Source organism: Lates calcarifer, linkage group LG6 (assembly GCF_001640805.2).
Source record: "Lates calcarifer isolate ASB-BC8 linkage group LG6, TLL_Latcal_v3, whole genome shotgun sequence".
Taxonomy (NCBI): Eukaryota; Metazoa; Chordata; class Actinopteri; family Centropomidae; genus Lates; species Lates calcarifer.
Genome location: NC_066838.1, coordinates 22,832,927 through 22,845,752, shown reverse-complemented (window position 1 = coordinate 22,845,752; position 12,826 = coordinate 22,832,927). Strand labels below are relative to the sequence as shown.

The 12,826-nt window shown below is 39.7% G+C and overlaps 1 protein-coding gene across 3 annotated transcripts in view; it reads left to right on the top strand.

Moving 5' to 3' along the window:
• The window catches only part of magi3a (membrane associated guanylate kinase, WW and PDZ domain containing 3a), a 102,476-nt gene that overhangs the window by 62,949 nt on the left and 26,701 nt on the right, over window positions 1-12,826 (top strand). For 2 of the 3 annotated variants that reach the window (XM_018684406.2, XM_018684336.2), the window contains exon 3: window positions 4,115-4,234. In XM_018684406.2, the coding sequence (XP_018539922.1) occupies window positions 4,115-4,234 (120 nt within the window). Of the gene's footprint in view, window positions 1-4,114; window positions 4,235-5,808; window positions 5,930-12,826 lie in introns of those variants that run through there. The other variant, XM_051071380.1, reaches the window with a different exon arrangement.

Here is a 12,826-nt window from a genome sequence, read left to right as displayed (position 1 = left end):
TGCAGTCTGGCTTCAGTAGCTCAGCATATGTCCCCTGTCCACTCCGCTCATGCAAGCCCGTGCCAGTGGGTTATCACAGTGTGCTGAGCCACAGTGACCCTGCAAGGAGCTTAAATAGCCACTACAGCATGATGCCTGCGCTCATTACAGCAGCCCTGAGTGGCATCTCGGAATGAGAGAAGCATGACTTTCCTCTTCCACTACACACCATGAGGCTTCATTAAGTGTCACCACTCTTGCCTTCCACAAAAGATGACAGGGGTCCAGGGCACCATGAAATCCTTGAAGCTTGGCTAAATCCCAAACTCCCCCAGCCCCATTCCCAACTACCTTTCTCCTTCCCCGGGCATTAATATCCATTACTGCATGACAATCAGCTCCACAAGTCTCATTGCAAGATAAAAAATGAAGAGGTATAGTGGAAATGTAAAAGAAACTGCCCCAGGTTTTCAAACCTTGCTCCTCTTTGAGAAGATTGAACAGAGCTCCTTTTAAGTTTTTTAAGCTACTGAGACAAAAGACAGAATGTAGCTTTGCATTGATCAAGAAATAAGAACTGAAGTTATCTGATGAAGGTTTTCGTTTATGTATTTCATATAAAGACAGCATTTATCCACAGTGCCCTATATATTTCATAAATACAGGCCAGTGAGCCTCAAGAAATAAATGAAGGTGTTACAAGGTCAAACACAGCAGATACCAGCCATTTGATTTTTTTTTTCTATTTTTACATTGTCCTCCAACATCATGCTCCTTTTTGTGGACTGTGATATAATCTGTCCATTCTGCAGAAGAAATGATAAAGCATTTTTTCTGAACCAGTATTAATCAGTGTTTATTCTCACTTCAGACTGATACGTAAGTAAGATCCTGTAGTAATGACGTGGTAGCAATGCACAGATTACACAGATTCCATTGTTTTGTCTTTAAACTCTCTGTCTGCACCAGAAGTGGGAATGTGTTGCCTTGTTTAGGGTGGCATCAGCTTATTGTGATCTGACTGATTTTACAATCATGTATGGTGGAGAGGATCGCCAGAGCTGGAAGAAAATGAGAGACTTTGTTTTCCTGCAGTCTCATAAACAACAACTTCTATTTATGTGTCAGTCAGTGTCATATACACAACATCAGTCCATTATTCCATCAGTTATTGAATATTTCATTATTAATGAAATATACATTATATATTACAGCGTTGGGTGAATTTATGTTTAGTAATCAGCTTCCAGACTGTCAGAGTAAAAATCAGCCAGTAATTGATGAATGCAAATAATGTTAATAACATTATTACAATTCATCATTGCACTAATATGTTAAGCATCCTGCTCTAAACATTTTTCACCACAGAAACAATCAAGCTATTACTGCACAATGTAAGCAAGTTGAGCTGACTGTTATCTATCTAAAGCCATGATTCTGTGTTAGAGATTATCTTTTTAATCTGATATGTATGTTAGATGTGTTAATGTTAGGTCATGTGACTTCTATATAAATGTGTTTCAAACATTTTGAATTTTATAATACAGCTGTGTTTGTGACCAAGACGTTTAACTTGTGTTCACTATAGCTGAACATCAATATTGTTGCCTCTCTTCATGATAGTTCTCTGATTTATTGTGTATACCTCAGATATAAGAGCCAACATTCAACACTACGTCTTGTTCTTTTAAAAATTTAGAGTTGGCACTGTGTGATCTGGAATCTGTCAGCATAATTTTCCAATAGTTTTTTCCTCTTTTTCATTTTTCTTTTCTATTGTTCAGCTGCAATTAGCATCTTGCAGCTCTGTTGGTGCATGCTTGTCACTTGGTTTCTGGTGCCCCACTGAGTGGGTGTTCAACCTGCTTGGAGGGAAACACACAACATAGCACATACCCAACACTGGTGAGCTAGATTTTGTTGTAAAGCCACAGTACCCCTTATAGACCTGGTAACTGCTAGTACTTTTTTTGTTTTCCATTTGCTTTGGTTTGACACTTTTGTCCTATATTGTTTTCATGTGGTTGTTTCATCTCTTCAAAGAGATGCTTGTGAGGAACCACACACAAGATAGAAGTCAACACAGTGTTCTTTTCCAGGGAGAACTGACTGCAAATTTCCTCTTGTCTTTTCTTCAAAGCTCCTTATCCCAGCGCTTCGTCTCAGATAACAGCAGATTTCTACTTTCAACAGTCTTAGCAGTCTCCCTCCACTGTCTATCCATAGCTGGTGTGTAATCGTTCTCTCCCCTCACAGCTGTCCAGGTGTAAAGACTGAAGGGATTCTTCACTTTGTGAACTCACCCATCTAGAACACATCAGTGCAGATCCACAGTCTTTGTTTCCTCTTCCCTTTAGTAAGCTGTGACCTTTTTGTCCTTTAAAATTACAACACCTCTTGCAACATTTGAGACAGCAGATGATAAAGTAACATTTGCAAAGGCACATGATGATGCGATGAGAATTAAAACTGTTGAGGTGGGAAATCTGATCTAATTTGTGTGAGCCTAGTCAGGTAAGGTGGCTGAATAAACAATAAAAAGCTAAATAACCACATTTCTCTCTTCCTTCATCCAAAAATAAGCTCATATTTCCTCCTTTTTGTGGTTTCTCTGGTCTCCTCTGATTGCTCTGTTTGACAGAATAAAAGATAGTCTTTGCAACAGACTAAGCTGTTTCAGATGTGATGGCTCACACTGCAGTCAGGATGGATGTTGACACAGAAAGAAAATGAAGAATGGGGATAGGTTCCTATTAAACTCTGAGTTAAAATCCCCCGTGCCTGCAGCGCAGCCAGATAGCGGAGCAGTTCAGCTGAGGTACTGTAAAAGCTCTGATTACATCAAAGATGACGGTAAGCAGAGTCGGCATGTTGGGGAACATAAAATCATTTTCATAACAACATGTTTTTAATGTCTCACAGACAAGAGCATCAACAAGGCAAAACATGACACTTTTTTAAGTGGTTGCAGCAGTTATGGCACATCATTATTTAATAACTTTTGCAGGAACTGGAAATGTTGTAGAGCTTCCCCTTTGGAACAGCAGCATGTTTTAGGAGGGAAAATAAGTTGTAAGAAGTTAATATTTAAAAAAAAAAAAAAAAAGAAGGGGGGAAGAAAGGGGAAAATAAAGAAGTTGGACCCCTTGAATTTATATTGCCACTGCCGCTTCAAGATCGTTTCAGACATAGAGAGATTGACCTTGACCAAAACCGCTGGCATGAAGGAGACAATACACCGTAAAACGTGCCACTGATTTTTACTCCTATGACTTTAGAGAGTTTAGCCTTGTTTTACGAATGTGAACAAACCTTTTCCAAACCTGGAAACAAGCAGTAAGGCTGTAATCTGTAATGATATTGGAAAGGAATTTGACCACGACAGTGCTCTGGGGACAAAAATGTACAAGTTAATTCTATGAGTTCACAAATTAATTGTTTGGATGTTCCAGAAGAGGTCTGGCATAGACAGTATTTTTCACTTAAGCAGCATTATGCTGACATGTCACCACTACACATTTATCTTTAATAATTATACTCCATTATAATGCCATGGAAACAAAGCTATGTGTGGGATTCAAAGGAGAAATTACTTTGTGAATATTCGGGACACAAATGTAGGGAAATTATGCACCAAATGTGCAGAAGGTCAACAGGGAAGTTAGATTTCATCCATTAATGTACTCAGTGCACACCTAACTAAAGCCGTCTTCTCCGATTCTTTTAATTTTATTTATTGTATTAATATTGGGTTTAATTGCATCCTTAAGGAATAAAAGTGGTGCGGGTCTATACAGAAGTCAGAGTAAAAGTGTGCAATTAAAATCATCTTCATTATCATTATCATCAGTTACACTTCCTCTGACAGCTGTGCTGCTGTGTGGAGGATATTTTTTCTCTCTGTTTCATATTTGAATAATGAATTCTTAGCTTTGTGGTCCCAGCTCTGTTGACTATTCATGATGTAGATACAGATTCTCCCCAGAGCGCTGTATTTGGAGATGATTCACATCCCTGTGGGCATGTTGGAAACAGTGTCACTTTCAGCCCCCCACCCACCCCCACCCCATCAGTGAATAGCACATTCCACTTGTTTGGATGTTCCCTCTGTTTTAAACGGTGTCATTGTTGGCAGGTACCACTCGGCAGCCCAGAGAGGGGGAAGTTCCCGGTGTGGACTACAATTTCATCAGTGTGGGGGAGTTCCGTGAGCTGGAAGAGAGTGGATTGCTGTTAGAGAGTGGCACCTATGATGGTATGTCTCAAACACAACACATTGTATACAACACTGTAAAGGGAAGTGGATTTTTTTTTTTAAAGTTTAATTGGAGTTGTATAAAGATATGTCAGATATACAATATATCTACCTTGAATAACTTTCCACATATTGCACTTAGGACGGGATATCAAGTGCTTGGTCAGATTCTAAGTCTTGTTTACTCATTTTACTCACTTTGATAATGATATAATATTATTTTGTGATCCAAATCACTACTTAGCAAATTTTAGTGGTTGTTTATTTTGATGAATCCCATTTGTTCATGTGGGATTTTAGGTTGCTCGTACATCTATAATTAGGGTCATGTGGTCTGTACTGAGGGGGGAAAGAAACATACTTTTCAGTTCTGGACTGTTTCGTGTTCACTCTGACTTTTTACAAATGCACCAAGAGCACTAAACATGAGATCACATGGACTTACAGCTGATTAATATATTGGACAGTTTTGAACTTTCGTCCTGCATCATCACCACCACATGGATCCACATGTGGAAATCAAATGATGGTGAATGACGGCAAGACATGCAGCACTTTACTGCCTTTTTTATGTATATTTATGTTTTCTCAAAGAACTCACCCTGAGCAATATGAGGATTATTAGTCAAGACTGCAACTTGACCTTGGTGTTTTGAATACTGAGGAACAGGAGGAAATAGGACATAAAAATGGTCTTGCCATAATAATATGGGAGGATATTTAATTTTTGATTGCTACATTTCTCTTACTTTTTAATGAGGAGCTGCCATAACACATAGAGTCGGACATAAACACAACACTATTTTCTAAAACTCCTTTTCACTTTTGGATGTTTCAGTAAAACCCCCACACTCGGTGGTGATGCAAATACGTGTTACCATGGTTACCAAGTGATCTTACATAAATAGTCTGTATAGGCTGCTTATACAGATCTCACGTTTAACAGTAGTTCATCTACTGCTATGAAATCCTTTGGTTGGTCAGTTTTGCTGTCCACAAACATACCACCCCAGAGTTCAGTTCGCATTTCACACCGCAAATGCACCAGAGTTTGTGAGAGTAGGCGAGAATGACCAGAGAAGCAGAATATTAAATACCAGTCATGTATATTGTCCCAGTCCACCCTGGGGACGTGGCTACAGCTGAGTGTGAATCCTCCATAAAGTCCCTGGTATAAGTTCTCTTGTGATTTTGCTGAGTTGTGCACCATTAGGTCATCAGGTGAAGTCAACACATTGCCCAAGTCATCAAACTGTCACCGTAAAACGTGAAAGAACTGGAGATAATATACCCCCAGGTGATTTTGTTTGCTGAAAATAGCTTCACCATGATCCTTAACACGATGCGTCAGAAAGGTGTTGGTGATTTAAACACTCTCTCATCTGCCCTCTGTCCCACATCCAGCCCTGGGAGACTGGCCCTGCAACCCTGATCCTATGAACCAGTCAACAGGATGAATAATGGATGTGCGCTGCCCTTATGTGCTTAATGTAACACAACTGAATGTGTATTGAACGCACAGACTCAGAAACCCACAGAAAGTTAATTATTAATGCCCAGACTTTCGACCTGAGTCTCCCCAGATAAACTGTTAGGAAAAATACTTGCACACAAACACAGATCTATGGACTGATAGACAGACAGTTGAATGCAGGAAAAGAGAGGGAGAGATATTTAATGAACAACTGCCCCATGGTGAGTTTGTCACTGAGTGTGGATCTGTTGGTAGTTGCTACAGCCTTTATAGATCATAAAATTAGCCTTAAGGGACCATTCACTCTGAAAGGCAGTCTTTAAACTTGTACTAACATTATCGAAAGGATTCTGGTGAGGTAAGGAAACAAAGAGACATGTTTGTGGTAGTTGGTGGTGCAAAAAATAGCTCTATACAGTTTTATAACACAAACTCTTTATTTTATTGTGTTATGGGTATAGTATTCCCACTTTTTATGTCCCCTATTGTTTTATTGTGTTTTGGTTGTTTCCATGCTGCTTTGCTGCAAAAAGAATTTCCCTCTTGTGGGACAAGCAATGAACTGAACTGAACTTTGAGAGTCAAGGGCTCAGGGAAAACCACACTCCATTCCTGCCCACTTTTTCATTGCAGTCTGTCATTATTCATCTCCCTTTCCCCCTCTTGTGACATGCCTAGCTTCTTCAGCGCACATTAGGTTTCTTTGCCTGAACGAGGCCTCACTGTCCGTGTGGCTAGTTGAATGGAAACATCGACCTGTGCAGCCATGTTCACTGCTGTGACTAATCCCCCAAACCTGTGAACAACAGGGGCTTGATGTAGCCATGGTTAATCTGTAACCAAGGCTGACACTCTCTCCCACTGCTCTGCTGGAGCCAATATCTGAGACAATGAGCGTTTCACAGATTGGTTGTCATATCGCTCACCAGTAATAGAAAGTTATTTCAGAAGGCCAATATTATGAAAATACTTAACCAAGCATAAAAGAGGAAAATTGTGTGTATTTATAAGATCACTCCTCAGCATTAATCCATGTCATTTTCGACTCAGCAGTTTTGCTCTCTGCATTCTAATCAGGTCTCAGCAGCAAAGTTGACTCAACCATTGGCGAGGTGGATGAGGAAGTTTAAACAGCGCAAAAACAAAGAAATTGCTTTGCCAGTTTTTGTTTTACAGAATGATGAAAGTGTCAGGGTGTGAGTAATATTTGTTACTTCGGCTGTGCTGAAACTCCCAAGAATTAGATTTTCTTGTGTGCGAGAGTGTGAGCATGTATGTGAATTAGGGCATATCCAATTTTCTACCCCTCACTGTGGACGGGACAGAAAAACCAGTAGCATGAATCATTCATGATGGAGACAGGGAGCTGAAATGGACAAGTGAAATTCAAGAGAAGCAGGTGTTGAATTTCAAAGTCAGCAACACAAAGCCCAGTACAGTAAAGATTTCATTACAAAATGCAGCATTAACGTTGATGTCTTATTGTTTCCCAATTTATGCTGAATGTTAATTTAGTGTATATTCCATTTGCCAAAGAATCTTGTTATATTGTACCACAGACTGTCTTTTCTAGTTTAATCTAGTCTAATACCAGGCTGTTATAGATCAAATCAAGCAGATTTTTTTACTGAGGTGCGCATGGTTGTGGAACTCAATTAGGCTGGATAGATGCATGACTTCATCTATGTTTGCGTAGAAGACTGGCAGGGGAAGTGTTTAAGGTCATGTTCTGGGTCAGTGGCCTGCTGTAAGGATGCAGTGGAAATATAAAATGCCACAGTATGGCACACCATGAGTGAAGCATGAAAGGCTAGAACAAAAATAAAGGACAAGATTTTAGACAAGACAGCAGTATGGTACTTTCATTACCTCTGACAGTTACTGTCTGTAGTTGTCGGCCTACTAGAAGCCAATTTGACAGGGGATGAAAATGATGAAATCCCTTTTTGTGCAACATGAAAGTCATTCCCCTTGACAATCATCGACTTTGCTGGAAGAGAAATGACCATTTACCATCCCCTTGTTTTGCCGGACCGCATTGCCTACAACCGTTTTATAATAGGGTGTCTTTTGGTATCATACGCTTCGTGAAGTTCTGAGGCAAAGCTGCACAGCTGTGGATGAGATAGAAACAGGGCAATGAGCCATAAGTCACAGAGGACAGAGGGTGCAAAGATGCTGTGCTAGCAACAGCTGCCCACTCCTAGGAACTGGTAAAAGAGAGGCCTGGAGGATTAAGAAGTACCTCAGCTCTTATGACTTCACCACTGATAACAGAGGAGTTGGATTTGTGTTGTTTTTGTTCAAGTCCAAATAACATACGAGAATTAAAAAAAGCTGAAATGGAAAGTGGAAGAACAAAAGATGGCGTGATAAAGTAAGAAGGATTAGGGTGGATGATAGAAGCTTAATAAGAAAAATAAGTATGGAACTAAAGCTAGGAATTGTGTGTAATTTATAATGGGTGTCACTACACATACTGAGGAAATGAACATGAACTGGAAAGGAAGTTTATTTATGAGAGGCAGGTCACGTAACAGTGGATTGTGAATCTGTGCACCTAACACACACACAGAAGCACACGTAGTAGAGGAATGCAAGGTTGACAAGGTTGGCTTGTGAAGTGTGGGCATCAATGCCAAGCAGCGCCTGAGCTCTGTGCCAAGGCTGGAGAGCAAGATGGGCTTCACCCGCCTGTGGCACTGGCAGTCAGTGATGAGGCCTGGGCAGACTGGGCACAGCCCAAGAGTGGAAGCCCATCCTCAATGATTAATGAGGGTCTGGGTCTGTGGCTGGTGGGTTCAAAGAGGCAGAGGGATAAATGCTGGGTGAGGATGGGGTGGGGATGTTGTGAGGGCTGAGCCAGAGTATAAACCCTTGAGAGGTTTTCCTAAACTTTCACAACATAAGGGATGTCTCCAGTTTCCATTTGTGTTTGAAAACATTGCCACAAAACCATTTGTTTGCATTTCACATCACTAAATGTCCATGACTGCATAAATTGCTCTAGAATTTCCATTACAGGTTATAGTGACAGTTTTTCTGAAGGATATAGTGAAATTTAGAGAGATTGTGTCTCACTGCAGATAGAACTCCAGTCACTGTTGTACTCACATTTTATTCAGATTCTCACGAGCTGGAGATGAGACATGCTGGCAGCTGCTGACTAAAACAGATGGCGTGACATCTACGCACACACACACACACACACACACACACACACACACACACACATTCACATTCTTTCTCACCCATAAACACACATAGGCGTAGCAGTTCATATTTAAGCTTGGGGTCTCTCCGGGCACAGCAGCTCTGTAACGGGAAGCACGTTTTTTTGTTAAAAAAATGTTCCCTCCGATATGAAACTACTTCTTACTGACAGCAAACGCGACTGCATGCATGTGTAACATGAGTGAATGGCTGTGTAATTCACTGACAGTGCCAAGCAAGTGTTGGCCGAGGCTGTTAAAATGAAAATGGCTTTGCTTTATACTGTCCTCCCACCACTTTCAGAAAGCTGCGAAAAGAGGTTTAATGTAATAACACTGTGCTGAAATGATCAGCCCTCTGTGCACACTGTTTCTGCTGCTTGTACCTTTAACACGACTGGTACTTGTCATTTTGCCACAGTGTAACAAAAGATTTAAATTACATAAGCCATTGATGACCAAAAATATTTAATTTTACAGGTGTGATGGGCTGTAAAATTTTTATCCTCCTTTTCTGAGTATAAGACTAATCTTTCCTCTAATAGGTTGAACATAGCAAGCCAACCAAGATGTATGTTAACCTCATAGATGCTTTTTATCCCTCTAGTCAGTATACTTGTGTGTTGTGTACTACATAATTGTTGAAATGCTCAAAGTTTGTGAGTGGGCGACCTACAGCATACTGTAGAATTCTAAGGTCAGAAAATTTGACCCATCATTAGGGAACAGCTTGTGGGAAGAATTATTCATTCTTTTATCTCACTGTAATTCTTACTGTAATTTGTGCTCTTTTTTTCTTTTTGCTTGTCGTTACATTTAGAATAGAGCAGCACAGCTTGTTTATTTGTTGAGTCAGTACCCATATCAACAGGTGTCTATTTTTGTCTCTCTCTCTCTCACACACACACACACACACACACACACACACACACAGTCATGGGGAACTATTAGTCTGGTGGCTCCCAGGCTTTTTCTCCCTCCTTCTTTTCCAATAATGAACAGCCCATTAATCTAAGGCAGTAATTATGGTGGAAGTTTGGGATGGTCACTCATCATCATCAGAGTTTGCCAAAGAGTGACCAGACATTCTATTCAAATCAGGACTGATTTTTCTCAGTATTTGTCCCGACATCTCCACTATGAAAGGTCTTTGTCTTGGTAATTAGAGCAGGAATACTATATATATCAGGACCATAGACAGGTTAGATCAGTGTTTTCTCTCAGTCTCTCTCAGTCTCAGGAAGAGATCATAGCATCAATTGTTAAGGAACTTCGTTATCCACTAGATAGATATTATTAGGCAGTGATAACTACTTTGAATTTGGAAGACTAACTGAGCAAACTTGCTACTAAAGTTTCCTCATATTGTAGCTTTTCATTAACTAGCAAGAGTGTCTGGCTTTATGTTTCCAAAAGTATGCAAATGTTTGAGCAGCCCTGGGCAAATTACGTATTTTGTTTATTTTTGAAGTGAAAAGTAGTAAATACAGTCCCTGCAGCAAGCAGACATTCTTCACTTTTTATTGCATGGAAGAAAAAAAAAACAGTGCACGGATAGAGGGAAGAACAGATTCCAATAAATATGAGCAAATTCAGGATGCAAATATCATGCAGTCAGTCAAGAAACTGAGAAGAGCCTGGCCTCTGCGACAAGACAATGATCCGAAGCAGACCTCAAAGTAGTTATTCTGTTAAGTTCTGCTTTTTCTTCCGTCCTTTTTGCCCTCATGTATCTGGACAACAGTGGCAAAGTGCTATAGGACAAGCATCTTTATTCTTGCACTGTTTCAATGTTGTTGTCCCTGTCACCGTATTATTTAATCAGATATTCTTTAGTTGTCCATTCACTCATTTATCTATTATTTAACTATTAGAATCACAAATGTTCACCTGCTTGATCTAGCCCTTTGTTGTTCCCATGTTCCAGCTGTTTTTTAATAATTAAATCTAATTCCTATTTGTACAGCTAGTTGAAATCTTTGATATGATAAAACAGATAATACAGTTGTCACATCAAAAGGAGGACCGGATATTTTTTGTCACATTAGAATATTAATAGAATTAAGAATTCTAATTGTATTTAATGGAACAGTGGATAATTCGTCACTGCTATATTACAATTTGATTATACATTGTACTGAGTGAAATAATAGAGCTGTGTGTGACGCTGTAGGAACACTGTTGTTAAATGTTAAATTAAACTGAGTATTTGTTAAAAGAAGTAAAACTAAATGAGTAGCCACGTGAGATTCAAGCAAACAGCTCACTCCGAATGTTGTAAATCCTCAATAAGCTGTCTCACTTAACTGTTTAGGTAAAGTTTCAATTAGCCTCTGGTTGTTTGAGTTCTTTTTTTTTTTCAGGTTTTGTGGTTTTGCATCTGTGCTAGATGAAGTTATAAATTCTCCTCAAAGACTGCTGATTGTGGCTCATTAGTACAGTATAATTACCACACTATCCCTCTGAATGCACTTCCTTATTGTGGCCACTGTCTTCCAGCTCCCTGCTAATATGCACTTACAGAGGCTACGAGTACGTGTGTGTGAGCCTCAGGAGCCGAGGAGTGCACAGAGAAAATTACCGCTTCTAATTTAACTCCCTCAATTTGCATACCATCACTAAGCTTCTTATTAATTACAAACCTAGTAAAGGATTGAATGGTTTTCAATAAGGTACTGATATTAGCCCTTCTTAAATTAAAACACAGATTAATGTAATAGTCTTCACCAATTATGATGTATAGTTTAACATGACGCACAGATAAATCGCACTTCATAACAGCTGTGTTGATTGTTCATTTAGCACATTATAATTATATCTGATTTTTAAGAAACTGTTCAGCTGTAAAGTCAAGTTGTGAAGGTTATTTCCACTCTTCTGTCATCCTAACTTTCTATTTACATTTGAGGCCAATCAGTCTGTATCTTATCTTTTTTGTCTTACTGGCTTTTGAAAATATTTATTTGAATGAGAGAAATTAAAAGTCTGTTTAGAACCTTAATTCCATTGTCACAACATTTCTCTCTTTTCCTCTCACTCTCTGCTGCCTCCGGTCCTTTGTTCCCATTCTCTTGTTTCTCTCTCCTTCCCAGTAGACTCCTTTGTCACAGTATCAGTCCACTCCCTGATGTGCCATTTAACTGTTACAGTACAATTTTCAGCTACTCAGTCACAGCTCAGTCTTAACCATGCCGTAATCCCACACAAACACTGGAGGACTGTGGTTTCGCACAGACGGAGAACAACCTGCGAATCAACATTTGTACCATACCTTCCCAAGTATTTTCTCACCTCCTGTGCTTTTAAGTTTCAATCCTCTCTGCTTTCTTCATTTTCCTGGACGGAGTGAGAAGGTGGTGAGTGGTAAAGTGGGTCACCTCTCTGCTATAGTTGTGGGAAGACTCGCTCTGTGGAGTAAGGCTGTTCGCTGCCTTAGGCATGAACATGACAGCAAAGGCAAGTTGATGAACTTAAAGGGGCAGTCAAGTGCTTGACAACCTACCTCGGCATAAATGCTGTAGTCACAGTTCCTGGTGGACTGAAGCAGTAAATATGACAACACAGCAGTCTGGGCTTTTTGGCTTTGGTCTCAGGTCTGAGAGTACTGCATCAGTAAATCATAATACTAATATAGATAATAATAATAGTGTATGTTAAAACATATATCCTGAAACACAGAAGAATATAGTAAAAAAAAAAAGTGCATACACATAAAAATGTATAGTATGTAGTAAAAGAGTACAATTAAATTAGAAGTTGATGGGAAGCCAGCAAGGGATCATATATTTATTGTTACATTACAGGCTCTTGCGAGATGGCTGGCATGTCTTCTCAACAGGTCTCGGTTTGGGGGGGACAACATAACCTTGTGTTGGAGGAGGCATATGATACTGTGGGTAAACCATC